General features: G+C 37.2%; 1 protein-coding gene and 1 non-coding gene across 3 annotated transcripts; one reads left to right on the forward strand and one right to left on the reverse strand.

Moving 5' to 3' along the window:
• The first annotated feature begins 4054 nt into the window (after window positions 1-4054).
• Window positions 4055-4160, forward strand: LOC131938964 (U6 spliceosomal RNA). Its single transcript, XR_009386378.1, has one exon. It is a non-coding gene; the product is annotated as a U6 spliceosomal RNA (small nuclear RNA).
• Window positions 4161-4325: 165 nt separating this feature from the next.
• Window positions 4326-9528, reverse strand: LOC131938927 (uncharacterized). 2 transcript variants are annotated; one of them, XM_059297162.1, is made up of 7 exons: window positions 9509-9528; window positions 8172-8438; window positions 7074-7295; window positions 6769-6860; window positions 5484-6039; window positions 5138-5229; window positions 4326-4785 (listed from the first exon to the last, which is right to left on the reverse strand). In XM_059297162.1, exons 2-7 carry the CDS (start codon window positions 8425-8427, stop codon window positions 4444-4446), a joined length of 1560 nt encoding a protein of 519 aa, XP_059153145.1. In that variant the 5' UTR covers window positions 8428-8438; window positions 9509-9528; the 3' UTR covers window positions 4326-4443. The 2 variants fall into 2 exon arrangements, with proteins under 2 accessions (XP_059153145.1, XP_059153143.1); XM_059297160.1 differs by lacking the exon at window positions 9509-9528 and adding an exon at window positions 9429-9476.
• Window positions 9529-17922: the final 8394 nt, after the last annotated feature.

Below are 17922 nucleotides of genomic sequence, written 5' to 3' on the forward strand. Positions count from 1 at the left end.
ACCCGATATCCAAACTCGAGTCTTAAGCCTTACATATATACATTTATGTATATATATATATATATATATATATATATATATATATATATATATATATATATATATATATATACATATATATATATATATATATTTATGTATATATATATATATATTTATGTATATATATATATATTTATGTATATATATATATATATATATATATATATATATATATATATATATATATATATATATATATATATATATATATATATATATATATATATATATATATATATATATATATATATATATATAGAGAGAGAGAGAGAGAGAGAGAGAGAGGCCTATATATACATTTTTGTAAAAATATCGAAAAGTGTATAGGGCTACTGTCCTTGGAGTTTGGGACATGTAAATTATTGTTGTAGAACGGGATGAAGATTGGGAAAATGCATGTCACTTGTAGACATTTTCATGGCGAGTTGTCAGCTGAAGGTGTTTTATGTGCGATTCGCATCTGAGTTAAACGATCGTTGAGTGACAGATCCTTACCTTCTGCACTGGGAGATTTAAATCAAACATACAGGTATGCAATTTTCCAGACGGATATAAATAGATTTTATTGATACAGCCGAGATTGTATATGTTTGTGTGTGGGGGAGGAGGGATTGTAAGGCTATGTGAATTTGTGTATGGGGGGGGGGTGTTGTAAGTCTTTGCCTGTATGTGCGCGGACTATGTGAGTGTGTGTGTGTGTGTGTGTGGTGAGGGCTGTATGCTTATTAGTGTGTGGGGAGAGAGTTAAAGGCCTATGTTTTGTGTGTATGTGTGGTGGGAAGTTGACTGCTACAATGACGTAGGTTGGGAGTAGTGTTGGGTTAGGTGGTGTGTGTGTGTGTGGGGGGGGGGGGGGGGTTACAGCCAGTCTACAGACTCCAAATGATAAACATTGTCTCACTTTAAGTTACATTGATTGGTAACAATATGTTCATGTCGATCTGTTTACAATTTCCAAATTTCGAATGTCACCAAAGACACAATAATTAAGATTATATATATATATATATATATATATATATATATATATATATATATATATATATATATATATATATATATATATATGTAAATAGAGGATAAGTATATAAAGGTACACGCCTACTCCACTGACCCAGTAAATGTCATGTCATTCTCTCGTCCCACTCCCAATCGCGTCACATCTGGGTCTGGTTATCTCTTCGTCTACGCTATTTTTAGATTATGGAAAATCTCAAGGCCCTTTATTAATATATTCATCAGGTGTTCAAGGTCAGCTTATACTGAGTTTGATTCTGCGCCTTTTAGCTGATGTCGGCAAATTAAAAAATATATTTATTGACATTTTCTCTAGTAAATAAATCATGTTTATCTAAATGACAAGTGAATCGAAATGAAGCTTTAAGATTTGACAACAAACCCACCACCAAACCAAAGACTTTGTGACCGAATAAAAGCTTGTAAAAATACTAAACACTGTTAGTGGATAGGATGTGGTAGAGCATAGGATTGCTAACAGGATTGTCGATATCGGCCCGGAGACCCTGAGTTCTTTCAGCTTTGATTTGTACCTGTCTTCAGTTTGGAGAGGTATAGGAGGTTGAGCGTAGTGATGAACACACACTCTCTTCATACGTCGAGACCACAGAAATAGATGAACTCTACTTCACCTGCCATTGTGACCGTCAGGCACAACTAGGAATGACCCAATGACTGTCTGTGTCTTTATAATAATGTAGGCTGAATGGCGAAATAGGCTTCAACGTCGATACTAACCTAAAGTTTCAAACATAAGTCGTAGTTTTAAGCAGATATTGTTTTTTTTAATTTTAGAGCAGTTTTTGCATTAAGAATAATAAAAAAAATAATAGAAAAGTTTGATACTGAATGTAATAACATAAACTCAACAAATGACTCGTTAAGACTCCAAATGTACGCATATTGGCTACGATGACCTTTGTTTACAGTTGTGATGGATTTACATTTACATTGAAACATGCAACAATAGACGTTTGGTATTGCATCATATGAAAAAAAAATAGTCAGAACACAAACGACGCATCTTCATTACAGTTAATAAGTGGAGTAAAGAACTACATCTTTTCACCGTATGTACTGACGTACATAAAGTACACAATTTATTTATTTTTAAACAAGTTATTTTTGTTCCTGTCACACATTTGCCTGACCTGAACACAATTTGCATTTCAATAAAAACGTTTTGTGTTGTTAACCTTTGATTTTTTTATTGCAATTTTTTAAACAAAGTCAAGCAATAATTGAAAAGATATTTATATTTTATAATGCCACATAGCTTCAAAAGTAAGACTACTAGCTTGTTTTATTGCAACTTGTGCATGTTCACTACTTTTGTTGAAAGTTTATTTTTGTCTTAATGTGTCTGAAATTTAAAAATATTTGATTCATGCTATTGTTTACCAGACAAATAATACCTATAAATAAAAAATCCATATTTTTATTTTGTCAATAATATTTATTAATGAATAATCAGAAGATCAAAGGTTTGGCAATCAAAGTTCAAATCTTTACCAATTTTCAATCGCATAATCTGTTATGTCATATATAGAACAATGCGACGCAGGGAAATAAACTATTTATAAATCTCTTTTGTTTGCTTTATAAAAAACAAACCTTTTGAAAATCTAACCTTAATACGCTTAGTTCGATATCATAATACTTTTATTGTTGTAGTAAATCCCACATAAAGTCAAAGACAAACGAACCAATTTCGATTTATTACTTTTTCATGACAAACGGCACACAAAACGCATTCACTTAATACGCTTTCATGCGGCTTAAAATACATTTAAAAGAATTTTTACGATCGCGATTTTTGTTTTTAAATAACCCCAGCTGAATGTATTAACACCTTGGCAAGCTAAAAGCACTTAATACATTAACCGTTTGATAAAATTCATTGGTTCCACGTCATAAAATTTAACAGGGTATAAAGCCAGAATCAGAGAAGCATGGAGCCATTGGCAATAAAATCCGAGAAGCTTGTTCTTCAAACAGTGTTGGGGCACCTAGGTTGTAAGATATTTCAGTAAGGGGAGTGCAAAAGTTTTATGGGAACAAAAAAAAACAGGGCGTGCCCATTATTGTAAAAATTGTTTCAAGATTAGAAAAAGAAAAGTGATGAGGCAGCAAAAAAATGTAATATGTCCGAACCACCAGTTTGAATTTTTTAAAATTTTTAACAAACTGCCATTCTGGAGTCAAAATTTTATAACTCACTCGACTTTATTGAAACTTCTTCACAATTTTGCTGATAAATGTATCTCAGTAACAAATCATGAAATAAAGTGTTGATGATATTTTAAATTAGTCTTTAGGAATAAATCTATCAATTCCTGTTTTAAAACTATTTTATACGACGTGGAGGGGGGAAGCTATTATGATTCTTTTCAATATCACTTAGCAACATTGTTTTCACTATATTGTTTTAAGAAATATTTGTCTATTTTAATATATAATTCTCTTCATGGGGACCGTACGAGACACCACCACGTACACACATTCTCTCTTTAGGCATATAGCTACCACCCCCACCCCCACCATTCTGGGGAAGGGGAAATGGGGGTGGGGGGTGGGGAAGGGGAAATGGAAGGGAGGGTAGTGTCGGATTCACTAGCTATGAAGTACTGAAAAGTAGAAATAAAAAAAAACTAAATAGCGGCGTATGATACGCTCGTATAAATAAAATAAATCAAGCCTGACAGGGGAGTTAATAAAACAAAAAAATAAAATGAAAGGGAGGTAATACACAAAAGCTAACACGTCTCCTAATTCTATATGTGAAAAGGAATGTAATACATATTTTCTTCAAACAATTAACATATTCTTGTATCAAATACACTTATGGTCTTTTACAAAAAGTATTAAAAATAACCAATGTGATAAAAAAATTAAAATTGCAAGAAGTATTGAGCATATTTATTTAATGAAACACCGTAAAGAAATTAAATATAACATACTCGGGTATAAATATATTGTGTTCCTTTTCGATTGTGTACTGTTCGCGCAGTACATATAATAAAATTGGAACGATACAGAGAAGATTAGCATGGCCCTCGCGCAGAGATGACACGCAGAATCGTGAAGCGTTTCCAAATTTTTTTTTGAATTTTTTTTTTTTAAATTTAGTAGCCTATTGATTATTGGTGTTTATTGCAAAACCTTATGATAATATTATTGCAATATTTATAACGATTACAAAGATTTAGTTCTAGATCTGTTTACAGTGACAAATTATAGGCTCAACAAATCACATCGAAGAGAGCTGCGTATTCTTACGGCGCGGGTCAGCTTGTTTTCTTTATTTTAGTAAATTTAAGCTAATTGCATACACATTTTGATAGTATTAAACAACATATTTTAAAACATGTATTTTTAAAATTTTTATTGATTAATATTTTTATTAACTTCTGCCTCACATTTCCCGGCGACCTCACTGAAGACGGTGCCGTTGGTGCAGTAGAAGACCTCGGCACCAGGACAGGTGTAGTACACGACAGCGTTTTCATCGGTCCGGTACTGGCCGGGTAGTTTACCTGTACAGGTGGGCGCCAGGCCGTAGCCCAGCCCGAGGTCAGGCGACACCTCCCAGATGGAGACGCACTCTTTTTTCAGGGGAGAGAAGAAACCTCGACTTCCGGATGGGTGCACGTCACATTGGAGGACCTCAGTTCGTTGGAATGTACACCGGATGTAGTAAGGCGACCATTGTTTCAATGGGTGGGCCTAAAACATGAAGGGTTTTAACAAATGAATTAAAACAAATGTTCTTAGAATGGACACATTTTTATAAACATTAATGTTTTTAAAGAGTTTTCATAGATTTCAATGTTCATCTGCAAGTCGCAAAATCGAAACAATTAGCAGCAATTAATATTTTAAGCAACATACACTAAACACTATTTTAGCAAATGCAATCTACCATTCAACATTGCCAAACAAATGTTGGAATTATAAATAAGACTTTAATTTTAAAAAAAATTATTATTAGCTTACTATATTAAGGTAAAAAAAATTACTGAGAAGTATGATGAAAACATAGACACGATCCAACTAAGTGTAGTTAAGGACAACTTACATAGATACCGTCTGATAGACCAACACAAGACGGGTAGTTCACTGGGCAAGGGTTGCAGTACGTCCCCACACAGTGGTTTTTTAGATACTCGCCTACAACAGACAGGTTCATTGTGGATAGTTTCAATCAAATTTTTTTTATCTAAACTATTAATTTAATTTGTTTCTATATATAACCATGGATTTAAAAACAATTTTCAATTTTCTTAAGCTTTAGTAGTAGGACCAACAATTACAATTGTTTTTAAAAATAGAAGAACATTCTGATTTTTTTTTCTTTACAATAAATAAAGTGGTCGTAAAAACAGGAGTAAGACAAAAATAAATGAGAATGATTTAAAACTCACATGGGTCTTTGACGTTTTTCCGCGAAGCGCCACAGTGTGTAGCGCTGTAGGGCTTGCATCGCTTCTCCACAACATCAAACAGCTGAGGGTACGGGCATTCGTCTTGGTGGGGCTCCAGAAGGGAGTTGTCACGTGATGAGGTGTCCGAGCAGTTATAGAACTGGTGGCACGCCCGCGGGTGGGGCACAAGATCGGCGCCACCTGAACAGACGTCCGGTGGGAGGTTTTCAAACGATGGAACAGCCTCGCATTGCGCGGTGACCTCGTTGAAGACGGTGCCGTTGGTGCAGTAGAAGACCTCGGCACCAGGACAGGTGTAGTACACGACAGCGTTTTCCTCGGTCCGGTACTGGCCGGGTAGTTTACCTGTACAGGTGGGCGCCAGGCCGTAGCCCAGCCCCAGGTCAGGCGACACCTCCCAGATGGAGACGCACTCTTTTTTCAGGGGAGAGAAGAAACCTCGACTACCGGATGGGTGCGAGTCACATTGGAGGACCTCAGTCCGTTCGTTGGTACACCGGATGTAGTAGGGCGTCCATTTTTTCAATGGGTGGACCTAAAACATGAAGGGTTTTGATCTGATTAGGGTAGATTGAGGACTTTATCGATTTATATTAAGGGCTATATAACTAATTATAGAAATAAATAAACTTAGTTTAACTAAAACAAGTTTTTAATTCCTATTCCTCGACATTTAATTATTTGAACAGCGGACCCTACTCTTTACTATGTTGGAAGCGTCCACAATTTTAAAACTTCCAACCATCTTTACAATAAGCAAGAGCAGATGAAAATAAAGTCACTCATCACTCTTTAGCCTTAATCAACCCCCTCCCCTCTCACACAATAACATTTCAAAAACAATATTTTTTTTCCTTCTAAATGTCAATTGAACTGGGTCACGATTTGAAATAATGATCGATTTTTTGACGATTAAAGAAGTGCAAAATAACTACAGAAATGAGTAGCAAAAGCAATTTTACAAAAATTGAAAAATGTGACATCACCCTTTCCTACCCCCCCCCCCCCCCCTCTTTTTTTGGTTTCTTCCCCTCATCACACAATCTTCTTGAAAACCGAATCTTTTTAGGAGGGTGACTCTTATATAGAAGATACATATTAATTTTTGAAATAATATGGACGAATTAAAAAGTTTTTGACCAAAACGTTGAAGAGATTCAGTGCGTTTGGTCTAAGTTTGACTGGGTAGCCTACATCCGCTTTTAGGGCTGACAGGTTATCTTTAGGGTGTATCACACATGCGTGACTTCTATTTATAACTTACATAGATGCCATTTCGATGGCCCACACAAGAAGGGAATCTGCTAATGCAGGCTTCACAATAAATACCAGAGCAGTGGTTTTTCAAGTAGCCACCTGTTTGAATTAAAGTGGTTTTTGTAAATTGTTTTATACATAAATAAATATTTACTTAAGTTAAAACATTAATTAAACCAAGCCAGTAATGAAGTACTAAAATAATTAGGAAAAATATAAATTGTTAATTTTTATGCTTATTTAAATCTATTGTTTTTGGCAAACATATGTCTACACAAAATGTAAACAAAAGAACAACAACTCTGTCTTTACATGGATCTTTAGCTGGTACTCGTGACGCCCCACAGATCGCTGTGTTGTATGGCTTGCACCTCTTCTCCCCCACATCAAACAGCTGGGGGTAGGGGCACTCGTCCTCGTATGGCTTGAGGGGGGAGCCGTCACGTGATGAGTTGTCCGAGCAGTTGAAGTATCGCTGGCACGCCTGGGGGTGGGGCACTAGGGTGGCGCCCCCTGAACAGACGTCAATTTTAGCTAGAAAAGAAATTAAAAATTAATACACTATTTCATATATTGGGTGTTAAAAAAGTAGTCTAAATTAAAAAAAAAAACAACAGTGTTTAAAAACTCATTAGGGATCACGCATACATCATAAAACAGAAAATTATGACAAGTTTGAAACCTCATAACTATAAATATTTCATAGACCACCACCAGTTGTCACGAGGTAACAAGACAGCTGATGACAATCTATTTCTAGATTTTCTTTCTTTACATAACTGACATTTTAATGTGCTTTCTTCTTGACGTTTGAATTTCACGTGTCATGCTTATCTACTTTCACACTCTGCTTCCCAAAACTTTATTATCTCTGTCAAAAAAGTTTTTGTCCATCACAGTTCTCTGCAACCTGTCTCAGGCATTTTGTTTTGTTTTTTGCTGACTTGACAAGTTGGCTTTGGAGGGATTTCCCTGATTGTGCGATTATTTATTTTGTATTTTTAGTTCTCTTTTTCTGATTCTGTTTCATTCCTACTCATTTTTTAATAGTTTATTTATATTATATTTAAAAACATAAACCCATTTGTATGTGCTGTCTGTTGATTTACAATTCTTACTTTTGTAGCCCGCCCACAATGCTGTCTTTTGTAGTCACGTAATCAGTATAAAGTTTCTTATAGATCTAGTACATGCTTGATTAGGTCACATACAAACCAAACTTTGTTATCACAAGTATAGCTTTCATGTGTAACTGCTGAATACAATATTCTACTTACACTTGAATTTACTGAATATAATATTTATACTTACGTGTGTATGTAATGGTAGTAATATTTTGCTTACATGTATATGTGCTGAATGTAATATTTTACTTACATTTACATGTGCTAAATGTAGTATTTTACTTACATGTGCAAGTATCAAGCAGCGAGCCCTGTTTTACACACGTACTGTACTTTTCGTTAAAGTGCGTCCCCTGCGGACACGGCATCAAGATGGCGTTGCCATGGACGCACACGAAGTAGGAGCCACAGCTTTCAGGGTTACTGTACAGGAGCGTCGCTGGCTTGGGGTTTATAGCCGAGAGCTGAGGGCATAGGTTCGGGACCGCCGAGACGGCTAGACCAATGAGAAGGGCACACGTGGTCACGTGATGAAGCGTCATGTCTGTGGCCGCTGAAAGTGAAAGTGCTCATGTTGAGTAGATGGCTAAGATAGGGGTCAGGATTGTGTTTTATAGATCAATCCTATACAAGCAATAAGATCTTATCTAGATATGGTAGGGTAGGGTCGGGTCGGGTAGGGTAGGTAGGGTAGGGTAGGGTAGGGTAGGGTAGAGTAGAGTAGGGTAGGGTAGGGTAGGGTAGGGTAGGGTAAGGATTAGGAATAGGATTTGAATTTAGGTTTAGGTTTAGGTTTGTGTTTAGGTTTAGGTTTGGGTTTAGGTTTAGGCTTAGAATTAGGCTTAGGTTTAGGTTTAGGCTGAGGGTGTAGGTTTAGGGTTAGGGTTTGGGTTAGGGCTAGGGTTATGATCATGATTAGTAGGGGTAGGGTAGGGTAGGGTTAGGGTTAGGATGGGGGTTCGGCTTACGTTTAGTGTTTGGGTTAGGGTTAAAGGTACCAAAAAACAGACTTTTTCATGCAAATTATTAATTACAGGCATCAGTTTCACCCTCTTAAAATAAAATCTAAAAGTTCTAGTTTCGTATCCTCTTTTTTATAATCTTTTTGGACGGCGGGTGATAATGTGTAAACGATCCAGACAATACTGTTACTGTATAGTCCATATCTCAGGCGACCTCGATCTTCTGTTAAAACATGCCCAAACAGACGATAGACTTGGGAATTCCTTCATGTTTACAGTTTAATCACCCTAATACGAATATGTACCCTATTCGAAAAATTAACTACATTTTATTTAGGCGCCTCAAGAAACATTGATTGCTAAAAAATGTATTATTATTTATCTTTTGCTTCTGATCATCGTTTGAAATAATGTACACCTAATGATTGTTTGGTTCGTTTTGATAATGAAAACAATGACTGAAAACTAATGCCGGTCACAGTGTCAGAAACTGCCGCTGTCTTCGATGAAAAATAAGTTGAATCTTCAAACAAAGAGTTAGATTTAAAAAAGCCATTTGTACGTTACGTATTTAACCTCACCTTTTCGAAACGCTAACCGTTCACAAAGTCAGTTGAATCCAGGTGACTTTACTGACACAGATAATTTGTCGTTCTCCTACCTGTTCTGGGCTTTTATTCCTTTGTGTAACAGACACCGCTGTACGACATCCGTATACAGGGCTGTCGCACCTGTTTATTTCGTCAAATGTCAAATTGTTTAAAACGTAATTCATTTAGTTGGAAAACAACAGTGGGAAAATTAAAGTATCATGGTGACAAGTGGAATTTTGGTCAAAGGTTGTGGTGAGAGTTGACATACACAGACACATATACTCACACACAACAATCACGTGCGCATACACATACACACAGGCATGCACTCACTCACACACACACACACACACTTACACGGACGCTTACACAAACTCACGCACAAATATATATATATATATATATATATATATATATATATATATATATATATATATATATATATATATACATAGGCCTATATATACATATATATAAATAAATACATATATATATATATATATACACACACACACACACATATATATATATATATATATATGTATATATATATATATATATATATATATATATATATATATATATATATATATATATGTATATATATATATATATATATATATATATATATATATATATATATATATATATATATATATATATATATATATATATATATATATATATATATATATATATATATATAAACATACATACATAAATGTGTATGCCTGCACGTGTGTTGAGAAGTGAGTTAAAGTTCAAAGAAAAGTATTTTAACATGTTATAACTATACCTAATGCTGATCTCTTTATTAAGACCACCACATTAAAAGTCAACCAACCCGCCCAAATACTTTTGACTCATTGGACTGCCCTATTATCCCGGATATTGTGACAGACGCACCTTGCTGCTACCTTAAACCACTCCGGTAGTTACCTGTAGAGATCCTGTAGAATTAGATCAACCAACACAAAAACAAACAACGTGACATTTAAGAAAAAATATATGCACTTAAATACTTTTACATTTTGGAATTTAGAATACGCGTTTATTTCACAACACGAAATAATTAGAACTTGAAAACTTAAAACTAAACACTTCAATACGACAGTTACATACATTCTAGTCGGCTATATAAACAAATACAAGTTTGACTTTGTACTCACACTTAGATAATGTTTAGTCTATGTTTTAATCTAGTCTGAGTAATCGCGTTTTTTTTTTAATGTACGGTCAGTACTTATATTTTACTTATATTTTACGACTAGAAATATAGGGGAGGAAGATAGAAATATATAATTTAAAGGGTGGTGATTTTTTAGAGATGTTAATTAACATTATTTAAGGTGGGGGTAGGTAAAAATACTTTGTTACTAGGTTATATAAAATATATACGCGATGACCAAAGACTGCTTTTTTTGTATGGTTTAGTTTTAGGTTTAAAAAATATAGTTTGGTAGTTTCTCATAACGCTATACTACATCCGGGGTTGATTTTATGTTTTAGGAACGTTGGTTAGGATTTTGTTTTTGGTATTGTAAAGGTTAGGGTTACTGTTAGAGTTCTGTTAATCTTAGGCGATTACTCGTTTTAGGGCTTGTCATGCTTAATTGTACCCCGGATAACCCCGGAAGATTACAGATATTATTTGCATACTTGGATTACTAATTCCTTTAATTTTGATAAACATTAAAAAAAAAACAGTTAAAATAAATTTAAAAAAAACTTTAATCCGCTCGTGATTCTACATTTTAGCCGGAAATCCCCCTTTTAATAAAGGATTGTTTTCTTCCCAACAATGAAACTAAATCAAACAGCTCCTATTGTAGAAGTGCAGTGTACCATTTGCCCTTATCTTCGAAATCGTTTGACGGGGTTTTATTGGCCGCCCCAAGAAGGCTGGGCGTCACGTGGTTAGATGACGTAGACCCTCCACACGAAGTGTGACAACAAGCCTAGCTGGTACAGGGAAAGATGGTTATCATGCTAATTCCTGCTGCTGATATCGGGCTGATCTCACGCGATATCCTTGAGGAGCAGTTGGGGTGGTACGTTTTACGGCGGGTCTAAAACTGTGGGGTGGGGTGGTACGTTTTACGGTGGGTCTAAAATTGTGGGTTGGGGTGGTACAGTTTATGGTGGGTCTAAAATTGTGGGGTGGGGTGGTACATTTTATGCTGGGTCTAAAATTGTGGGGTGGGGTGGTACATTTTATGCTGGGTCTAAAATTGTGGGGTGGGGTGGTACATTTGACGGTGGGTCTAAAATTGGGGGGTGGGGTGGTAAATTTTATGGTGGGTCTAAAACTGTGGGGTAGGTTGGTACATTTTACGATGGGTCTAAAATTGTGGGGTGGGGTGGTACATTTTACGGCGGGTCTAAAATTGTGGGGTGGTACAGTTTATGGTGGGTCTAAAACTGTGGGGTAGGGTGGTACAGTTTATGGTGGGTCTAAAATTGTGGGTGGGGTGGTACATTTAACGGTGGGTCTAAAATTGTGGGGTGGGGTGGTACAGTTTATGGTGGGTCTAAAATTGTGGGGTGGGGTGGTACATTTGACGGTGGGTCTAAAATTGGGGGGTGGGGTGGTAAATTTTATGGTGGGTCTAAAACTGTGGGGTAGGTTGGTACATTTTACGATGGGTCTAAAATTGTGGGGTGGGGTGGTACATTTTACGGCGGGTCTTAAATTGTGGGGTGGTACAGTTTATGGTGGGTCTAAAACTGTGGGGTAGGGTGGTACAGTTTATGGTGGGTCTAAAATTGTGGGTGGGGTGGTACATTTAACGGTGGGTCTAAAATTGTGGGGTGGGGTGGTACAGTTTATGGTGGGTCTAAAATTGTGGGGTGTGGCGGTACATTTAACGGTGGGTCTAAAATTGTGGGGTGGTACATTTTACGGTGGGTCTAAAATTGTGGGGTGGGGTGGTACATTTTATGATGGGTCTTAAATTGTGGGGTGGGGTGGTACAGTTTATGGTGGGTCTAAAATTGTGGGGTGGTACATTTAATGGTGGGTCTAAAATTGTGGGGTGGTACATTTTACGATGGGTCTAATATTGTGGGGTTGGGTGGTACAATTTATGGTGGATCTAATATTGTGGGGTGGTACATTTTACGGCGGGTCTAAAATTGTGGGGTGGGGTGGTACATTTAACGGTGGGTCTAAAATTGTGGGGTGGGGTGGTACATTTTACGGTGGGTCTAAAATTGAGGGAGTGGGTTGGTAAATTAAACGGCGGGTATAAAATTGTGGGGGGGGGGGGAAGGGTACAATTTCGCCGTGTAGTGGAGGTGGTAGATTTAACGGTGGGTCTAAAATTGGGAGGGGGGGGGGGAGTAAAATTTCATAGTGGGTCTAAAACTGTGGGGTGGGGGTGGTAAATTTAACAGTGGGTCTAAAATTGTGGGGTGGGGGTGGTACATTAAACGTTGCGTCTAACATTTTGGGTCGGGTTTGTATATTTAACAGTGGGTCTAAAGTTATTCGTTGGGGTGGTACATTTACAAGTGATTCTACTACTGTGGGGGTGAGGTGTTTAATTTAACAGTGGGTCTAAGACGGGTATGTGTGTGTGTGTGGGGGGGGGGGGGGGTAAATTTAACGATTGTTCTACATTTTTGGGATGGCTTAGTATTTTTAACAGTGGATCTAAGGTTGTTTATTAGGGTGGTAAATGTACACATGAGTCTAATACTGGTGCGTGGGATGGTAAATTTAACAATGGGTCTGACACTGGGGTGTGGCACGGGATGGTGGATTAATCAGTGGATGTAACACTGAAGTATGGAGTGGTAAGTATATTAGTGGTTCGTACACTGGCGCGTTGGGTGGTAAATATATTTGCCGGTATAGAAGTATGGTAACTGTTTTTAAATATATGCTAGTGAGTATATGTATATGTGCCCAAGAAATACGGGGCAGATGAAGTAAAGTTCATCTATTTCAGTAAACTCGACCTATGAAGAGATAGTGTGGTCAGCAATATACCCGGTTTTATATTATTAAGCGTTAGGTACCCATCAAAGCTAGATAGACTCAATGACCTTTTTACCGGCTTGAACCCGGATTCGAACTCGAGACTTTCGGGTGGGTTAGTCTAGCAGTCTAGCGCTTTACCCTAGACCACGCCGTCACACATTATAAAAATGGACACAAGGAAAGTGCTATTTACTACGGAAGTGAGATAAAAATGAATTGTTTTTAACAACATTGAGCAAATAAACAAAGAACCACCAGAAACATCCATATATATAAACTATTGTGAGAGATCAAATTACATAACATTCAAGCTCTGCTTCAGATGATTGTACCGCTATCTCGTAGTTTCTTGGAAGACACTAATCTGAATGGAACCCAATACGTTTTGTGTCTGCCTAGCCAAGCGGAACGGGTCATTACGTTCCATCAAGATTGCCGTACCAATGCTTTTGTTAGACAAATCTTTTCAAGGCAGACACAAAGGGAAGACCCGACAAACGCTTCTGCCAACCCGTCCATTGTTTAGACTTACCTAGAACTGCTTTGTAAAAACACACAATAATATTTTTTTTTTTTGCTGAGAAATGTAATAAATATTGCCGTGTTAGAAATCTAAAAAAAATATTTGTCTTGTTTATATTATAGCATGGTGTGATTAATGTCAGTGTATCATTTAGATAAAGACTTTATTTATAAAATCCGGATAAGGAATAACTGTCGGGTTTTTAGAAATTGGCCTTGTTATGTATGGGATTTAGACCCTTGTAGCAGGTGACTCTGTAGCAGGTGACCCCTTTAGCAGGAGATCCCTGTTGCGGATGACCCTTGTCGGAGGAAACCCCAATAGCAAGAGATCCCACTAGCATATGTCCCCGGGCGCCGACCCTAGAGGGCGCCAAAATGGGTTTGAAAAAAAATTAAAAGCTCACTTTAGCTGCAGTTTTGCAATGTAAATATAAAAGAAATATATGGGGGGGGCGCCAAATTGAAAGTTTCTCCCGGTGAGGGGGGCTGGTCGTTAAGTTGAAAGTTTGTCCCCGGGCGCCGGGAAGGGTCGCTACACCTCTGCCCTGTAGCAGAAGACCCATGTACATTGTCGGTGGATTATGCAGCTGCTCGCGACTCCACAGTGTGTCGCTACTACCCTGCTAGCATCCTCTGCAATTTAAAAAAAAATTAAATTTAAAATTATAAGAAATTTAATACTTCAAATAAACTCGAAGACAATTGTCTTTATCTGTCATTGATAATACCAGGATACACTGCGGACGACATATTTCTATGAATTCACACATGCAATCTGTCATACTCTACAATATCAGCAGACGTAAAGTTCACCCGATTGTCAGCAAGGCAATACCCTCCAAACCCAACCATCGAGGCCACCTTTCGTGACGACGTCGTATTCTTTCGTTCGGAGCGTACAGCGTCAGATCCGTGTTTCTTCTAGGTCACCCGCTGCTCAGCCGAGCGTGAAGCGTGACGAGGTCCTGCACGTGTGACGGTCGGTTATTTAAGGCGGGGCACTAGGGCAGCAGAGTCACAGGAAGCTGAGAAATCAGACGATCACCAAGTCACCCAGACGGAAGCTCAAGTCAGACGATCGCCACGCCACATACTTGTCTGCTAATAATTATTGAATCGTGACATATTTTTTGTAAGTTGACATTTCAATGAAATAACATATTTATTATTATATTTTTTTTCCAACTACTTTTGTAATCGATTGTTGCTATTAAATATAATTAGGCCCTATAGTTTGAAGTTTAATTTTTTGTCTAAAAAATGTGTGAAGAAATATTATTATTTCGAAAATTTAAAATTTAATTTTAAAAAGTTGGTATATATTTTTAATGAATAAAGGGAAGTAAAAGGGATAGAGTGGTAAGCACTATACACAGCCGCCTTTGTTTCCCTAACGTTAGTTAGGTATCCATCAAATTTCCCGACCCATCTGCCCGACCCACGTTTTTTGTCATCAAATGTATGTAAATAGTTATTTTCTACTTTTTAGTCCACAAGATAAACGTGGTTTTTTAAAAAGTTTTTTTTAAGTATTTTATTTTCTCCTTTTTAGTCCGTTGCTACACATGAAAAACGAGGTTTTTAAAAAAGTTTTTTATATAGTTCATTTTCTACTTTATCTAATGACTTGATTAAGTATGAATTGACTAAGTGTTTATAAATACACGGACTAAAAATATTGAGCGACCAGGATTCGAACCTGGGTTGTCGCGGCCACAACGCGAAGTATTAACCACTATACGATCACGGCCAGCGCGCTCACAGCGATTGGGGCCGAAGTAACTGTTTCAATAGGCCTCCAGTCTTGTCGGTATCTTTAGAAATCATGTCCTCAAATTTATGGTCCTTGGGGCGTAATTAAATTAAGCTAATTACGGTCTCTAATTGCTAGTTTTTATGATTGCATCTGAAATTGTTAGGCGAAAGTAGCGTGTATGTCAAATTTCAGATCTCTAGAGCAATCAGAAGTGGGCTAATTTTCGATGTCAATTTTAACAACAAACAAACAAATCCACAAACGCGAAGCTGAGTTAAGAAAAACGTGTTAAGAAAAGCAGGCTGAAATCAGGGTCAACGAGATATACGACGCACAACACGTTGACACGTATTACTTACTAGTGTTGGATGAAATCCCATCCAATATTACAATTAAAGAACCAAGAAGAAGCATATAAAGAAAACCGCAAAAATAATTACCTTTATCTCTGTAACAAAATGACTTCCTTATTCCACAGGACAGCCATACTTACTTCCCATCATCTTGTTGAAAAAATCTCTATTTTCCACAAGACAGCCATGGTTACTTCCCATGTCATATTTATAACAAAATCTATTCCACAGGACAGCCATGCTTACTTCCCATGTCATATTTACAACAAAATCTATTCCACAGGACAGCCATGCTTACTTCCCATGTCATATTTACAACAAAATCTATTCCACAGGACAACCATGCTTACCTCCCATGTCATATTTATAACAAAATCTATTCCACAGGACAGCCATGCTTACTTCCCATGTCATGTTTATAACAAAATCTATTCCACAGGACAGCCATGCTTACTTCCCTTATCATATTTATAACAAAATCTATTCCAAAGGACAGCCATCCTTACCTCCCATGTCATATTTATAACAAAATCTATTCCACAAGACAGCCATGCTTACTTTCCATGTCATGTTTATAACAAAATCTATTCCACAGGACAGCCATGCTTACTTCCCATGTCATATTTACAACAAAATCTATTCCACAGGACAACCATGCTTACCTCCCATGTCATATTTATAACAAAATCTATTCCACAGGACAGCCATGCTTACTTCCCATGTCATGTTTATAACAAAATCTATTCCACAGGACAACCATGCTTACCTCCCATGTCATATTTATAACAAAATCTATTCCACAGGACAGCCATGCTTACTTCCCATGTCATATTTACAACATAATCTATTCCACAGGACAGCCATGCTTACTTCCCATGTCATGTTTATAACAAAATCTATTCCACAGGACAGCCATGCTTACTTCCCTTATCATATTTATAACAAAATCTATTCCAAAGGACAGCCATGCTTACCTCCCATGTCATATTTATAACAAAATCTATTCCACAAGACAGCCATGCTTACTTTCCATGTCATGTTTATAACAAAATCTATTCCACAGGACAGCCATGCTTACTTCCCATGTCCTATTTATAACAAAATCTATTCCACAGGACAACCATGCTTACCTCCCATGTCATATTTATAACAAAATCTATTCCACAGGACAGCCATGCTTACTTCCCATGTCATGTTTATAACAAAATCTATTCCACAGGACAACCATGCTAACCTCCCATGTCATATTTATAACAAAATCTATTCCACAGGACAACCATGCTTACCTCCCATGTCATATTTATAACAAAATCTATTCCACAGGACAGCCATGCTTAGTTCCCATGTCATATTTACAACACAATTTATTCCACAGGACAGCCATGCTTAGTTCCCATGTCATATTTATAACAAAATCTATTCCACAGGACAGCCATGCTTACTTCCCATGTCATATTTACAACACAATTTATTCCACAGGACAACCATGCTTACCTCCCATGTCATATTTACAACACAATTTATTCCACAGGACAGCCATGCTTACTTCCCATGTCATATTTATAACTAAATCTATTCCACAGGACAGACATGATTACTTCCCATGTCATATTTACAACACAATTTATTCCACAGGACAGTCATGCTTACTGCCCTGTGCCTCATCTCGACGCTTATCGTCGCCATCACGTCGCTCGACGTTATCAACAAATGTCCTCAACCCACCGCGGACAACCCAGTCCCAGGTATCTACTACTACAGCAACCCGCTCAACTGCGGCTCCTTCTTTATCTGTTTCTTCGGCAACCCCATCCAGATGCCCTGTGCCCCGGGCACCAGGTTCAACGATGCCCTTCAGACGTG

Source organism: Physella acuta, unplaced genomic scaffold (assembly GCF_028476545.2).
Source record: "Physella acuta isolate Inbredline_101_S28 unplaced genomic scaffold, ASM2847654v3 ptg000260l, whole genome shotgun sequence".
In the NCBI taxonomy this organism is placed as follows: Eukaryota; Metazoa; Mollusca; class Gastropoda; family Physidae; genus Physella; species Physella acuta.

Coding starts and splice junctions, on each gene's coding strand:
- LOC131938927 (XM_059297162.1), bottom strand. CDS start 8,427: ATGACGCTTCATCACGTGACCACGTGTGCCCTTCTCATTGGTCTAGCC. Junction 7,296..8,171: donor GCTGCTTGATACTTGCACAT/GTAAGTAAAATA, acceptor TTTCTTTTCTAG/CTAAAATTGACGTCTGTTCA. Junction 6,861..7,073: donor AGTACCAGCTAAAGATCCAT/GTAAAGACAGAG, acceptor TAATTCAAACAG/GTGGCTACTTGAAAAACCAC.